We start from the raw sequence: 17,578 nt of genomic DNA, 5'->3' as shown, positions 1-17,578 counted from the left end.
ACTAAAGAATGAATGGGTCAACCAGGCAATTAGAGAAGAAATTAAAAAATATATGGAAACAAACGAAAATGAAAATACAACAATCCAAACGCTTTGGGATGCAGTGAAGGCAATCCTGAGAGGAAAATACATTGCAATCCAGGCCTATCTCAAGAAACAAGAAAAATCCTAAATACAAAATCTAACAGCACACCTAAAGGAAGTAGAAGCAGAGCAGCAAAGACACCCCAAACCCAGCAGCAGAAGAGAAATAATAAAGATCAGAGCAGAAATAAACAATATAGAATCTAAAAAGACTGTAGAGCAGATCAACGAAACCAAGAGTTGGTTTTTTGAAAAAATAAACAAAATTGACAAACCTCTAGCCAGGCTTCTCAAAAAGAAAAGGGAAAAGACCCAAATAGATAAAATCATGAATGAAAATGGAATTATTACAACCAATCGCTCAGAAATACAAGCAATTATCAGGGAATACTATGAAAAATTATATGCCAACAAACTGGACAACCTGGAAGAAATGGACAAATTCCTAAACATGCACACACTTCTAAAATTCAAACAGGAGGAAACAGAAAGTTTGAACAGACCCCATAACCAGTGAAGACATTGAATCGGTTATCAAAAATCTCCCAACGAATAAGAGTCCAGGACCAGATGGCTTCCCTGGGAAATCTACCAGACATTTAAAGCAGAGATAATACCTATCCTTCTCAAGCTATTCCAAAAAATGGAAAGGGAAGGAAAACTTCCTTCCCTCATTCTATGAGACTCATTCTATGAAGCCAGTATTACTTTGATTCCTAAACCAGACAGAGACCCAGTAAAAAAAAGAGAACTACAGGCCAATATCCCTGATGAATATGGATGCAAAAATTCTCAATAAGATACTAGCAAATCGAATTCAACAGCTTCTAAAAAGAATTATTCACCATGATCAAGTGGGATTCATTCCTGGGATGCAGGGCTGGTTCAACATTCGCAAATCAATCAACGTGATACATCACATTAATAAAAGAAAAGATAAGAACCATATGATCCTGTCAATCGCAGAAAAAGCATTTGACAAAATTCAGCATCCTTTCCTAATAAAAACCCTCGAGAAAGTCAGGGTAGAAGGAACATACTTAAACATCATAAAAGCCATTTATGAAAAGCCCACAGCTAGTATCATCCTCAATGAGGAAAAACTGAGAGCTTTCCCCCTGATATCAGGAACACGACAGGATGTCCACTGTCACCGCTGTTGTTTAACATAGTGTTGGAAGTTCTGGCATCAGCAATCAGACAACAAAAGGAAATCAAAGGCATCAAAATTGGCAAAGATGAAGTCAACTTTCACTTTTTGCAGATGACATGATATTATACGTGGAAAATCTGATAGACTCCACCAAAAGTCTGCTAGAACTGATCCATGAATTCAGCAAAGTTGCAGGATACAAAATCAATGTACAGAAATCAGTTGCATTCTTATACACTAACAATGAAGCAACAGAAAGACAAGTAAAGAAACTGATCCCATTCACAATTGCACCAAGAAGCATAAAATACCTAGGAATAAATCTAACCAAAGATGTAAAAGATCTGTATGCTGAAAACTATAGAAAGCTTATGAAGGAAATTGAAGAAGATATAAAGAAATGGAAAAACATTCCGTGCTCATGGGTTGGGAGAATAAATATTGTCAAAATGTCAATACTACCCAAAGCTATCTACACATTCAATGCAATCCCAATCAAAATTGCACCAGCATTCTTCTCGAAGCTAGAACAAGCAATCCTAAAATTCATATGGAACCACAAAAGGCCCTGAATAGCCAAAGTAATTTTAAAGAAGAAGACCAAAGCAGGAGGCATCACAATCCCAGACTTTAGCCTCTACTACAAAGCTGTAATCATCAAGACAGCATGGTATTGGCACAAAAACAGACACATAGACCAATGGAATAGAATAGAAACACCAGAACTAGACCCACAAAAGGATGGCCAACTAATCTTTGACAAAGCAGGAAAGAATATCCAATGGAAAAAAGAGTCTCTTTAACAAATGGTGCTGGGAGAACTGGACAGAAACATGCATAAGAATGAAATTAGACCACTTTCTTACACCATTCACAAAAAGTAACTCAAAATGCATAAAGGACTTGAATGTGAGACAGGAAACCATCAAAACACTAGAGGAGAAAGCAGGAAAAGACCTCTCTGAGCTCAGCCGCAGCAATTTCTTACTTGACACATCCCCAAAGGCAAGGGAATTAAAAGCAAAAATGAACTATTGGGACCTCATGAAGATAAAAATCTTTTGCACAGCAAAGGAAACAATCAACAAAACTAAAAGGCAACCAACGGAATGGGAAAAGATATTTGCAAATAACATATCGGACAAAGGGCTAGTATCCAAAATCTATAAAGAGCTCACCAAACTCCACACCCGAAAAACAAATAACCCAGTGAAGAAATGGGCAGAAAACATGAATAGACACTTCTCTAAAGAAGACATCTAGATGGCCAACAGGCACATGAAAAGATGCTCAACATCCCTCAGCATCAGGGAAATACAAATCAAAACCACACTCGGATATCATCTCATGCCAGTCAGAGTGGCCAAAATGAACAAATCAGGAGACTATAGATGCTGGAGAGGATGTGGAGAAACGGGAACCCTCTTGCACTGTTGGTAGGAATGCAAACTGGTGCAGCCACTCTGGAAAACAGTGTGGAGGTTCCTCAAAAAATTAAAAATAGACCTACCCTATGACCCAGCAGTAACACTGCTAGGAATTTACCCAAGGGATACAGGAGTACTGATGCATAGGGGCACTTGTACCCCAATGTTTATAGCAGCACTCTCAACAATAGCCAAATTATGGAAAGAGCCTAAATGTCCATCAACTGATGAATGGATAAAGAAATTGTGGTTTATATACACAATGGAGTACTACGTGGCAATGAGAAAGAATGAAATATGGCCCTTTGTAGCAACGTGGATGGAACTGGAGAGTGTGATGCTAAGTGAAATAAGCCATACAGAGAAAGACAGATACCATATGGTTTCAGTCTTATGTGGATCCTGAGAAACTTAACAGAAACCCATGGAGGAGGGGAAGGAAAAAAAGAAAAAAAAGAGGTTAGAGTGGGGGAGAGCCAAAGCATAAGAGACTCTTAAAAACTGAGAACAAACTAAGGATTGATGGGGGGTGGGAGGGAGGGGGAGGGTAGGTGATGGGCATTGAAGAGGCCATCTTTTGGGATGAGCACTGGGTATTGTATGGAAACTAATTTGACAATAAATTTCATATAATAATAATAATAATAATAATAATAATAATAAAAGATCTTCCTACAGAAAAACAAAAATTTCCTTACAGGGCACTGTGTACTTGAAATGCTCACCATCAACTGGCAGGTGATTGCACAATTTCTCAATTTCTTCCTCTTCAAGTGGGAATTCCATATTTTCAAGAGCATCATCTATTTTATTGACATTAACCTTTCCTCCTTAGGAAAGAAAGAGATAACAAAATAAATTTGTATTTATGCCAAAGAGGGAGAACTGCTTGGTCATACAAATCAAGAAACACAAATAGGAAGTAAAAAGCAGTGTTACCATTAAGTTCTCAGAGTGATCAAAAGAATTAGCTAAGGATTAAGAATAGAAAAATTCTCCCTGTCAATTTTCCAGAAAACACACTTATAGCAACTTGTATGATGAGTTTACCCAGAAGAGAGAGAAGAGCAGGCAAGACTGATGAGTTATAGCAAAGAGACAACCAATACACAAATTTCTTACCATTAAATAAGATTTGAAATTTGCTACAGTGACAAAATAGTGTAGGTTATTTTCCCAAATGTGACTGTGTACAACCAAGAATGACAGCTCATTTAAAAAAATAGAATAACATAATTAGCAGTCTAATCATTGAGAAATAAGAGAGATTTTAAGTAAATGCAAAAGCTTGAAGATGTTTTCTCTTTCTTGGCATGCTTCTCACTCACCTCTGTATGTCTTCACTCCATCCATCAACCTTTTTTTATACACCTTATTGTTATCTGTAAGATAAGGGTCAAATTTGGTTGACTAAGAAGTGGAAACAGAGAAAGGCAGTAGCAGTTAGTTATTTGTAGATTTTTACAAGTTATTACTAGTTATAATTCCAAAGAAGAAGGAAGCAAAGAGATGACTAAGATTCTCAAGGTAACTATTCATCTCTGCATCTGAGCTACTATTGGTAGAACTCTAACATGTTAAAACAGATTTCTTTCTTTCTTTTTTTTCTAAAGTGTCCCTCCTTTCCCTTCTACAACTGTTTTATCACCTTTTTCCTATCTTTAGCTTTAGACTTGTTATAGATGCTGGTTCCAACATTGAAAAATGTTTATCCATAACAGCAGTACCCCAAAGAGAACATTACTCCCAAATTAATATTTAAGTGGAAGGACAGAATATTTTATATCAGAAGTGGCTCTTTCTACATTTATTTTTCTCTTAATTTTTAAACACTGAGTATAATTCACATACAACATTGTGAAGTTTAGGGTATACAACATATTGATTAGATATATTTATACTGTAGTATGATTGCCATTGTATCATTAGCTAATACTTCTATCACATCAAAAAATTATTTCTTTTTGCGATGGGTAAAATTAAGATCTGGCTACTTAGCAACTTTAATGTTTACAATACAGTTTTATTTTCTATAATCACGTTCTGTATACTAGATCTCTAGGACTCATTTATCTACTAGTTGTAAGTATGTATCCTTAAACAACATCTCTCCATTCTTCCATGACTCCCCCTACCACCCAGCCCCGGTAACCAGCATTCCACTGTCGTTTTTTTTTTTTTTTTTTTTTAGATTTCACATATATGAGATATCATTCAGTATTTGCCTTTCTCTGCTTCACCTATCTCACGTAGCATAATGTCCTCAAGGTCTACCCATGTTGTTGCAAATGGTAGGATTTTTTCTTTTCTCATGGCTGAATAGTATTCCATTGACTATAATACACCACATCTTCTTTATTCATTCACTCATTGATAGGCACTTAGGTTGTTTCCATATCTTGGCTGCTATAAATAATGCTGCAATAAACATGGGAGTGCATAAATCTCTTTGATAACCTGTTTTTACTTTTTTCGAATATATATCCAGAAGTGGGATTGTATATTGTATTGTAGTTTTATTTTTAATTCTTTTGAGAAGCCTCCATATTTTTCTCCATAGTGGCCAAACCAGTTTACAATTCCATCAACAGTGTACAAGTGTTCCCTTTTCTCTACATCCTCACCAACACTTGTTATCTCTTGTCTTCTTGATGATAGCCATTTTTACAGGTGTGAGGTGGTATCTTATCGTGATTTTGATTTGCACTTCCTTAATGATTAGTGATGTTGAGCACCTTTTCATGTACATGTTGGCCATCTGTATGTCTTTGGAAAATGTCTATTTAAATACTCTGCCTTAAATTTTTTTTAATGTTTATTTATTTTTCATAGAGAAAGAGAGAGAGAGAGAGAGTAGGGGAGAAGCAGATAGAGAGAGAGGAAGACACAGAATCTGAAGCAGGCTCCAGGCTGTGAGCTGTCAGCACAGACCCTGACATGGGGCTCAAACCCATGAGCCACGAGATCATGACCTGAGCTGAAGTCGGACATTTAACCAACTGAGCCACCCAGGCACTCCTAAATACTGTGCCTTTAAAAACATTTGATTGTCTTTTGCTATTGAGTTGTGTGAATTCCTTATATCTTTTGAATATTACCTTTTTATCCTATACATGGTTTGAAATTTTTTTTTTTCCATTCTGTAGGTTACATTTTCATTTCATTAATTGTTTCTTTTGCAGTGCACAAGTTTTATGTAGTTCCACTTGTTAAATTTTTTTGTTGTTTGTGCTTTTGGTGTCATAGCCAAAATACCATCGCTAGGACCAATGTCAAGGACTTCCTTCCCGATGTGTTCTTCCAGGAATTTTACCAAATTGGGTCTTATGTTGAAGTCTTTGATCCATTTCAAGATATTTTATGTGAGAGAGAGGAGGAAGATGGCGGCGTAGGAGGACGCTGGGCTCACCGCGCGTCCTGCTGATCACTTAGATTCCACCTACACCTGCCTAAATAACCCAGAAAACCGCCAGAGGATTAGCAGAATGGAGTCGGAGTCGCCGGAGCCAAGTGCAGACGAGAGGCCCACGGAAGAGGGTAGGAAGGGCGGCGAGGCGGTGCGCGCTCCACGGACTGGCGGGAGGGAGCCGGGGAGGAGGGGCGGCTCGCCGGCCAAGCAGAGCCCCCGAGTCTGGCTTGCAAAAAGCGGAGGGGCCTGACGGACTGTGTTCCGACAGCAAGCGCGACTTAGCGTCTGGGAAGTCATAAGTTAACAGCTCTGCTCAGAAAGCGGGAAGGCTGGAGGACAAAGGGAAGGAGAGCTGCTGAGCCCCCGGACGACAGAGCTCAGTTTGGTGGGGAACAAAGGCGCTCGCCAGCGCCATCTTCCCCGCCCATCCCCCAGCCAAAATCCCAAAGAGAACCAGTTCCTGCCAGGGAAGTTGCTCGCTCCGCGCAAACACCCAACTCTGGCCTTCTGCGGAGCCAAACCTCCGGCAGTGGATCTGACTCCCTCTTGCTGCCACAGGGCCCCTCCTGAAGTGGATCACCTAAGGAGAAGCAAGCTAAGCCTGCCCCTCCTGCCCCTGTGCACCTTGCCTACCCACCCCAGCTAAGACGCCAGATCCCCAGCATCACAAGCCTGGCAGTGTGCAAGTAGCCCAGACAGACCACCCCACCCCACAGTGAATCCCGCCCCTAGGAGAGGGGAAGAGAAGGCACGCACCAGTCTGACTGTGGCCCCAGCGGTGGGCTGGGAGCAGACATCAGGTCTGACTGCGGCTCCGCCCACCAACTCCAGTTATACACCACAGCACAGGGGAAGTGCCCTGCAGGTCCTCACCACGCCAGGGACTATCCAAAATGACCAAGCGGAAGAATTCCCCTCAGAAGAATCTCCAGGAAATAACAACAGCTAATGAGCTGATCAAAAAGGATTTAAATAATATAACAGAAAGTGAATTTAGAATAATAGTCATCAAATTAATCGCTGGGCTTGAAAACAGTATAGCTGACAGCAGAGAATCTCTTGCCACAGAGATCAAGGGACTAAGGAACAGTCACGAGGAGCTGAAAAACGCTTTAAACGAAATGCATAACAAAATGGAAACCACCACGGCTCGGATTGAAGAGGCAGAGGAGAGAATAGGTGAACTAGAAGATAAAGTTATGGAAAAAGAGGAAGCTGAGAAAAAGAGGGATAAAAAAATCCAGGAATATGAGGGGAAAATTAGAGAACTAAGTGATACACTAAAAAGAAATAATATACGCATCATTGGTATCCCAGAGGAGGAAGAGAGAGGGAAAGGTGCTGAAGGGGTACTTGAAGAAATAATAGCTGAGAACTTCCCTGAACTGGGGAAGGAAAAAGGCATTGAAATCCAAGAGGCACAGAGAACTCCCTTCAGACGTAACTTGAATCGATCTTCTGCACGACATATCATAGTGAAACTGGCAAAATACAAGGATAAAGAGAAAATTCTGAAAGCAGCAAGGGGTAAACGTGCCCTCACATATAAAGGGAGACCTATAAGACTCGTGACTGATCTCTCTTTTGAAACTTGGCAGGCCAGAAAGAATTGGCACGAGATTTTCAGTGTGCTAGACAGAAAAAATATGCAGCCGAGAATCCTTTATCCAGCAAGTCTGTCATTTAGAATAGAAGGAGAGATAAAGGTCTTCCCAAACAAACAAAAACTGAAGGAATTTGTCACCACTAAACCAGCCCTACAAGAGATCCTAAGGGGGACCCTGTGAGACAAAGTACCAGAGACATCACTACAAGCATAAAACATACAGACATCACAATGACTCTAAACCCATATCTTTCTATAATAACACTGAATGTAAATGGACTAAATGCGCCAACCAAAAGACATAGGGTATCAGAATGGATAAAAAAACAAGACCCATCTATTTGCTGTCTACAAGAGACTCATTTTAGACCTGAGGACACCTTTAGATTGAGAGTGAGGGGATGGAGAACTATTTATCATGCTACTGGAAGCCAAAAGAAAGCTGGAGTAGCCATCCTTATATCAGACAAACTAGACTTTAAATTAAAGGCTGTAACAAGAGATGAAGAAGGACATTATATAATAGTGACAGGGTCTATCCATCAGGAAGAGCTAACAATTATAAATGTCTATGCGCCGAATACCGGAGCACCCAAATATATAAAACAATTACTCATAAACACAAGCAACCTTATTGATAAGAATGTGGTAATTGCAGGGGACTTTAACACCCCACTTACAGAAATGGATAGATCATCTAGACACACGATCAATAAAGAAACAAGGGCCCTGAATGAGACATTGGATCAGATGGACTTGACAGATATATTTAGAACTCTGCATCCCAAAGCAACAGAATATACTTTCTTCTCGAGTGCACATGGAACATTCTCCAAGATAGATCATATACTGGGTCACAAAACAGCCCTTCATAAGTTTACAAGAATTGAAATCATACCATGCATACTTTCAGACCACAACGCTATGAAGCTTGAAATCAACCACAGAAAAAAGTCTGGAAAACCTCCAAAAGCATGGAGGTTAAAGAACACCCTACTAACGAATGAGTGGGTCAACCAGGCAATTAGAGAAGAAATTAAAAAATATATGGAAACAAACGAAAATGAAAATACAACAATCCAAACGCTTTGGGACGCAGCGAAGGCAGTCCTGAGAGGAAAATACATTGCAATCCAGGCCTATCTCAAGAAACAAGAAAAATCCCAAATACAAAATCTAACAGCACACCTAAAGGAAATAGAAGCAGAACAGCAAAGGCAGCCTAAACCCAGCAGAAGAAGAGAAATAATAAAGATCAGAGCAGAAATAAACAATATAGAATCTAAAAAAACTGTAGAGCAGATCAATGAAACCAAGAGTTGGTTTTTTGAAAAAATAAACAAAATTGACAAACCTCTAGCCAGGCTTCTCAAAAAGAAAAGGGAGATGACCCAAATAGATAAAATCATGAATGAAAATGGAATTATTACAACCAATCCCTCAGAGATACAAACAATTATCAGGGAATACTATGAAAAATTATATGCCAACAAATTGGACAACCTAGAAGAAATGGACAAATTCCTGAACACCCACACTCTTCCAAAACTCAATCAGGAGGAAATAGAAAGCTTGAACAGACCCATCACCAGTGAAGAAATTGAATCGGTTATCAAAAATCTCCCAACAAATAAGAGTCCAGGACCAGATGGCTTCCCAGGGGAGTTCTACCAGACGTTTAAAGCAGAGATAATACCTATCCTTCTCAAGCTATTCCAAGAAATAGAAAGGGAAGGAAAACTTCCAGACTCATTCTATGAAGCCAGTATTACTTTGATTCCTAAACCAGACAGAGACCCAGTAAAAAAAGAGAACTACCGGCCAATATCCCTGATGAATATGGATGCAAAAATTCTCAATAAGATACTAGCAAATCGAATTCAACGGCATATAAAAAGAATTATTCACCATGATCAAGTGGGATTCATTCCTGGGATGCAGGGCTGGTTCAACATTCGCAAATCAATCAACGTGATACATCACATTAACAAAAAAAAAGAGAAAAACCATATGATCCTGTCAATCGATGCAGAAAAGGCCTTTGACAAAATCCAGCACCCTTTCTTAATAAAAACTCTTGAGAAAGTCGGGATAGAAGGAACATACTTAAAGATCATAAAAGCCATTTATGAAAAGCCCACAGCTAACATCATCCTCAACGGGGAAAAACTGAGAGCTTTTTCCCTGAGATCAGGAACACGACAGGGATGCCCACTCTCACCACTGTTGTTTAACATAGTGCTGGAAGTTCTAGCATCAGCAATCAGACAACAAAAGGAAATCAAAGGCGTCAAAATTGGCAAAGATGAAGTCAAGCTTTCGCTCTTTGCAGATGACATGATATTATACATGGAAAATCCGATAGACTCCACCAAAAGTCTGCTAGAACTGATACATGAATTCAGCAAAGTTGCAGGATACAAAATCAATGTACAGAAATCAGTTGCATTCTTATACACTAACAATGAAGCAACAGAAAGACAAATAAAGAAACTGATCCCATTCACAATTGCACCAAGAAGCATAAAATACCTAGGAATCAATCTAACCAAAGATGTAAAGGATCTGTATGCTGAAAACTATAGAAAGCTTATGAAGGTAATTGAAGAAGATTTAAAGATATGGAAAGACATTCCCTGCTCATGGATTGGAAGAATAAATATTGTCAAAATGTCAATACTACCCAAAGCTATCTACACATTCAATGCAATCCCAATCAAAATTGCACCAGCATTCTTCTCGAAACTAGAACAAGCAATCCTAAAATTCATATGGAACCACAAAAGGCCCCGAATAGCCAAAGTAATTTTGAAGAAGAAGACCAAAGCAGGAGGCATCACAATCCCAGACTTTAGCCTCTACTACAAAGCTGTCATCATCAAGACAGCATGGTATTGGCACCAAAACAGACACATAGACCAATGGAATAGAATAGAAACCCCGGAACTAGACCCACAAACGTACGGCCAACTCATCTTTGACAAAGCAGGAAAGAACATCCAATGGAAAAAAGACAGTCTCTTCAACAAATGGTGCTGGGAGAACTGGACAGCAACATGCAGAAGGTTGAAACTAGACCACTTTCTCACACCATTCACAAAAATAAACTCAAAATGGATAAAGGACCTGAATGTGAGACAGGAAACCATCAAAACCTTAGAGGAGAAAGCAGGAAAAGACCTCTCTGACCTCAGCCGTAGCAATCTCTTACTCGACACATCCCCAAAGGCAAGGGAATTAAAAGCAAAAGTGAATTCCTGGGACCTTATGAAGATAAAAAGCTTCTGCACAGCAAAGGAAACAACCAACAAAACTAAAAGGCAACCAACGGAATGGGAAAAGATATTTGCAAATGACATATCGGACAAAGGGCTAGTCTCCAAAATCTATAAAGAGCTCACCAAACTCCACACCCGAAAAGCAAATAACCCAGTGAAGAAATGGGCAGAAAACATGAATAGACACTTCTCTAAAGAAGACATCCGGATGGCCAACAGGCACATGAAAAGATGTTCAGCGTCGCTCCTTATCAGGGAAATACAAATCAAAACCACACTCAGGTATCACCTCACGCCAGTCAGAGTGGCCAAAATGAACAAATCGGGAGACTATAGATGCTGGAGAGGATGTGGAGAAACGGGAACCCTCTTGCACTGTTGGTGGGAATGCAAATTGGTGCAGCCGCTCTGGAAAGCAGTGTGGAGGTTCCTCAGAAAATTAAAAATAGACCTACCCTATGACCCAGCAATAGCACTGCTAGGAATTTATCCAAGGGACACAGGAGTACTGATGCATAGGGGCACTTGTACCCCAATGTTCATAGCAGCACTCTCAACAATAGCCAAATTATGGAAAGAGCCTAAATGTCCATCAACTGATGAATGGATAAAGAAATTGTGGTTTATATACACAATGGAGTACTACGTGGCAATGAGAAAAAATGAAATATGGCCTTTTGTAGCAACGTGGATGGAACTGGAGAGTGTGATGCTAAGTGAAATAAGCCATACAGAGAAAGACAGATACCATATGGTTTCACTCTTATGTGGATCCTGAGAAACTTAAGAAAAACCCATGGGGGAGGGGAACAAAAAAAAAAAAAAAAAAAAGAGGTTAGAGTGGGAGAGAGCCAACGCATAAGAGACTGTTGAGAACTGAGAACAAACTAAGGGTTGATGGGGGGTGGGAGGGAGGAGAGGGTGGGTGATGGGTACTGAGGAGGGCACCTTTTGGGATGAGCACTGGGTGTTGTATGGAAACCAATTTGACAATAAATTTCATATATAAATAAAAAAAAAAAAAAAGATATTTTATGTGAGTTGTGTAAGATAGGGGTTAAGGTTTAGTCTTCTGCATGTATTTATCCAGTTTTCCCAACATCATTTGTTGAAAAGACAATCCTTTCCTCATTGCATGTTCTTGGTTCCCTTATCAAATATTAGTTGACTGTAAATATGGGGGTTTAGTTCTGGGCTCTCTCTTCTATTCCATTTGCATATGTGTCTATTTTTATGTCAGTACCATACTGTTTTAGTTAACAAAACTTTGTAATCCGGGAGTGAGATGCCTCAGATTTTGTTCTTTCTCATGATTGCTTTGGACATTCAGGATCTTTTGTGGTTCTATACAATATTTAGGATTGTATTTTCTATTTCTGTGAAAAATACCATGGAATTTTTACAAGAATTGCATTGAATCTAGAGACAGCTTCAAGTAGCATGGGAATTTTAACATTAACTCAATCTATGAGCACAGGATGTCCTTCCAATTGTTTATGTCTTCTTTGATTTCTTTCAACAAAGTCTTGTAGAATTCATTCTACAAATCTTCCACTTCCACTTCTAGGTATTTTATTGTTTGTGATGCTATTGTGAATGGGATAGGTTTCATTTATACATTCATTTTACTTTTTTTTTAAGTAAGCTCTATGCCTAATATGGGGCTTGAACTTAAGACTGTGAGATCAAGAGTCACATGCTCTACTGACTGAGCCAGCCAGGCACTCCTGGGATAAGTTTTTTTTTTTTTTCCAGATGTTTTATTGTTCGTATATAGAGGTGCAACTGATTTCTGTTTATTGCTTTTATATCCTGCAGCTTAACTGAATTAATTGATTATATCCAACACTTTTTCTTAGTTGAGCCTTTGAGATTTTCAATGTCACTTGCATTTCAATATCATTTGCAATTAATGACAATTTTGCTTCTTCCTCGCTGATTTGGATGCCTTTTATTTCTTTGTCATGCCTGATTTCTTTAGCTAGTATTTCCGGGATTATGTTGAACAAAAGTGTTGAGAAGGAACACCCTTGTCTTGTTCCTAATCTTAAAGGAAAAGGTTTTGGTTTTCTACCATTGAGTATAATTCCTGTGGGTTTGTTGCATATGGCCCTTTTTATGCTGAGGTATTTTCTTCTTATACCCAATCTGTTGAGTTTTTTTATCATGAAAGGATGTTGTGTTTGGTCAAATGTTTTTCTGTATCTACTAAGATGATCATACAATTTTATTTTTCATTCTATTAATTAGTGTATCACATGTATTGATATGCATATATTGAGCCATATTTGCATTCCAGGGATAAATCCTACTTGGTCATGGTGTATAATCCTTTTAATGAGTTCTTGAATTTGGCATGGTAATACATTGTTGAGAATTTTGCATCTGTGTCCATCAGGGATATTGGTATATAGTTTTCATTTTTGTAGCAGGTGATGCTGGTCTTGTAGAATGAGTTTGGAAATGTTCCTTTCTCTTCAGCCTTTTTGGCAGAGTTTGAGAAGGAGTGGAATTCTTTAACATTCTTTTTTTTTTTTTTTTGAAGAGACAGCAGACTCTTGAAATTTATTTTATCTTTATAATACTGACTAGTTTTGTATTGCTTACTTGTTGTCATACATATTACTTATCCATTACTTGAGACTCCTCTATCATCTTTAACATTTTTTTTAAGAAAGAGAGCGCAAGCAGGGGAGACGGGTAGAGGGAGAGAGAAAGAGAATCTCAAGCAGGCTCCATGCTCAGCCTGGAGCCTGATGTAGGGCTCTATCTCACAACTACAAGATCATGACCTGAGCTGAAATCAAGAGTTGGCCACTTAACCAACTGAACCACCCAGGTACCCCAAGAAGGAGTGGCATGAATTCTTTAAACTTTTGGTAATATTTGCCAGTGAAGCCATCTGGTCCTGGAGTTTTCTAGGTTGGGAAGTTTTTCATTACTGAATCAATCTCCTTATTATTAGTCTGTTCAATTTTCTATTTCTTCTTAATTCAGTCTTCATAGGTTGTATGTTTTTGGAAATTATATATTCCTGTTATCTATAGTGTCAGTTGTAATTTCTCCTCTTTCATTTCTGATTTTGAGTCTTCTACTTTTTTGAACCTCATTAAGAGTTGTCAATTTTGTTTGTTAAAAAATCAGCTCTTAGTTTTACTTATCTTTTTTATTGCTTTTTTTCATCTCTATTTCATTTATTTCCACTCTGATCTTTCTTATTTCTTCCCTCCACTAATTTGAGCTTAACTGTTCTTCTTTTTTTTTTCTAGTTCCTTTAGGTATAAAGTTAGGTTGCTTATATGTGATCTTTCTTATTTCCTGAAATATTCATTTATCACTCTAAACTTCTCTAACAGAACTACTTTTAAAGAATCCCATAGGTTTTGTATGTTGTATTTCCATTTTCATTTGTTTCAAGGCATTCTTTGATTTCCCTTTGATTTCGTCAACCCATTGACTTGCCAAGAGTGTGTTGTTTAGTTTCCACACATTTGTAGATTTTCCAGGTTTCCTCAAGTTGTTGATTTCTAGTTGTTCATTGTCTTTGGATAATGTACTTCTTTCTTTTTTTTTTTTTTAATTGTTTTTTTTAACGTTTATTTATTTTTGAGACAGAGAGAGACAGAGCATGAACGGGGGAGGGTCAGAGAGAGGGAGACACAGAATCCGAAACAGGCTCCAGGCTCCGAGCTGTCAGCACAGAGCCCGACGCGGGGCTCGAACTCACGCACCACGAGATCTTGACCTGAGCCGAAGTCGGCCGCTCAACTGACTGAGCCACCCAGGCGCCCCGGATAATGTACTTATTTCACTGTTGAAAGCAGGACATTCAAGTTCCCTACTATTATTGTACTGCTATCTATTTCCCCTCTCAGATCTGTTAGCATTTGCTTAATATATTTGGATGCTGTGATGGTGAGTTTGTGTATATTTATGATTGCTGTATCTTCTTGATGATTTTACCCCTTTATTATTATGTAATGACTTTCTTTGTCTCTTGTTACCATTTTTGATTTAAAATCTAGTTTGTCTGATATGATCATAGCTGTCCCTGTTTCTTTTGGTTTTCACTCACATTAAATGCCTTTTTCGATCTCTTTACTTTGAGCCTATGTGTGTCCTTAAAGCTGAAGTGAGTCTCTTGTAGGCAGCATATAGTTGGATCTTGTTTTTATCCATCCAATCACTTTTGACTGGTGAATTCAATCCATTCACATTTAGAGTAGTTATTGGTATGTCAGAACTTCTAATGCCATCTTATTAATCGCTTTCTGGCTGTTTTGTGTTCCATTGTTTCTTTTCCCTTCTGTTTCTGCCTACCTTTATGAATTGGTAAGGTTTGGTGGTGGTATCCTCTGACTCCCCTCTTTGTATCTTTTGTAAATTTTATCCAGGTTTTAGCTTTGTTGTGACACCATAGGGTTTACATAAAATATCTTATAGATAAAACAGTCCACTTTAGGCTTATGGCAACTTACTTCAATCACCTACAAAGGCTCCATCCTTATATTTCTCAGTTTCACATCACTGATGCTACAATTGACCTATTTTTAATATGTGTACTTGTTAATAATTTATAGTAGTTATAGTTATTTTTACTAGTCTTCTTTTAACCTTTATGCTATAGTTGACTGATTAACACACCATTCTATTATAGAATTGGAGGTTTTTAAAAAAGTCTAACTGCATATTTTTCACCTTTGCCAGTATGTTGTGTACATTTGTATGTTTTCAGGTGACTGGATAGTGTCTTTTCATTTCAGCTTAAATAACTCCATTCAGTATTTCTTGGCCAGACAGGTCTATTAGTGGTGAACTCCCTCAGCTTTTGTTTGTCTGGGAAAGCCTTTATTCCTCCTTCATACGTAAAGGATAACTTTGCTGAATAAAGTATTCTTGGCTGGCAAGTTTTCTCTTTCAGCACTTTGAATCTGTGATTAAACTCTGGAGTTTCTGCTGAGAAATCTGTAGATAGCATATAGTGGGAGTTCCTTTCTGGGTTACATTTGTTTTTTACTGCTCTTTTCAGGACTTTTTATCAATGATTTTTAAAATTGAGATATAATTGACATATAACATCATATTAGTTTCAGGTTTACAACATAATAATTTGATATTTGCATAGATTATGAAGTGATTATCACAAAAAAGCTAGTTAATACTATTGATTTTTGACTGTTTCAATATAATGTGTCTTAGATAAAGTCTTTTTGCATTGAGATAATAGGATGATCTATTATTAGCTTGATGGACTTGGATGTCCAAATCGTTCCCCAGATTTGGGGGGTTCTCAACTATTATTTCTCTGTTCTCTGCCTCCTTTTCCCTTTTTTCCTTCTGGGAACTGATTATTCTAATATTTGTCTTTTGATGGAATTCTGTAGCTCGCATAGGCTTTCTTTGCTCTTTTAAAATCTTTGTTTTTCCCTCTTGCACTCTTGGTGGGAATGAAAACTGGTGCAGCCACTCTGGAGAATAGTATGGAGGTTCCTCAAAAAGTTACAACTAGAACTACCCTGTGATCCAGCAATTGCACTACTAGATATTTACCCAAACGATACAAAAATACAGTTTCAAGGGGCACCTGGGTGGTTCAGTTGGTTAAGCGTCTGACTTTGATCTCACAGTTCATGAGTTTGAACCTGCATCAGATTCTCTGCTGTCAGCACAGAGCCTGCTTCAGATCCTCTGTCTCCCTCTCTCTCTGCCCCTCCCCTGTTCTCTCTCTCAAAAATAACCAAACATTTAAAAAATACAGATTTGAAGGGATACATGCACCCTGATGTTTATAGCAGCATTATCAACAACAGCAAAACTATGGAAATAGACCAAGTGTCCATCAATTGATGAATGGATAAAGAAGATGTATATGTACAATGGAATGTTACTCAGCCATCAAAAAGAATGAAATCTTGCCATTTGCAATGACATAGATGGAGCTAGAGTGTATTGTGCTAAGTGAAAGAAGTCAGAGAAAGATAAATACCATGTGATTTTCAATCATATGTAGAATTTAAGAAATGAACAGATGAACATATGGGAGGCGGAGAAAAAGAGAGAGGGAAACAAGCCATAAGAAACTTTTTTAAAATTTAATTTATCTTTTAAAATTTACATTCAAGTTAGTTACCATACAGTGCGACAATGATTTCAGGAGTAGATTCCTTAGTGCCCATACCCATTTGGCCCAACCCCCTCCCAGAACCCCTTCAGTAACCCTCTGTTCTCCATATTTAAGAGTCTCTTATGTTTTGTCCCCCTTCCTGTTTTTATATTATTTTTGCTTCCCTTCCCTTATGTTCATCTGTTTTGTATCTTAAAGTCCTCATACGAGTGAAGTCATATGATATTTGTTTTTCTCTAATTTCACTTAGCATAATACCCTCTAGTTCCTTCCATGTAGTTGCAAATGGCAAGATTTCATTCTTTTTGATTGCCGAGTAATACTCCATTGTATATATATATATATATATATATATATATATATATATATATATATATATACTATATCTTCTTTATCCATTCATCCATCGATGGACTATTCGGCTCTTTCCATACTCTATTGTTGATAGTGCTGCTATAAACATTGGAGTGCATGTGTCCCATTGAAACAACATACGT

General features: G+C 38.1%; 1 protein-coding gene across 6 annotated transcripts in view; it reads right to left on the bottom strand.

The window, feature by feature from the left end:
- The window catches only part of EFCAB3 (EF-hand calcium binding domain 3), a 235,506-nt gene that overhangs the window by 121,935 nt on the left and 95,993 nt on the right, over positions 1-17,578 (bottom strand). For all 6 annotated transcript variants that reach the window (XM_086687643.1, XM_086687646.1, XM_086687641.1 and 3 more), the window contains 2 exons: positions 3,993-4,046; positions 3,390-3,494 (listed from right to left, as the gene is read on the bottom strand). In XM_086687643.1, coding sequence (XP_086543769.1) covers positions 3,390-3,494; positions 3,993-4,046 — 159 coding nt within the window. The remainder of the gene's footprint in view (positions 1-3,389; positions 3,495-3,992; positions 4,047-17,578) is intronic.

Source organism: Puma concolor, chromosome E1 (assembly GCF_028749965.1).
Source record: "Puma concolor isolate L17-30 chromosome E1, mPumCon1.1.hap2, whole genome shotgun sequence".
In the NCBI taxonomy this organism is placed as follows: Eukaryota; Metazoa; Chordata; class Mammalia; order Carnivora; family Felidae; genus Puma; species Puma concolor.
Note: the sequence above shows the minus strand (reverse complement) of the source record. Positions and strands in the feature narration are given on the sequence as shown.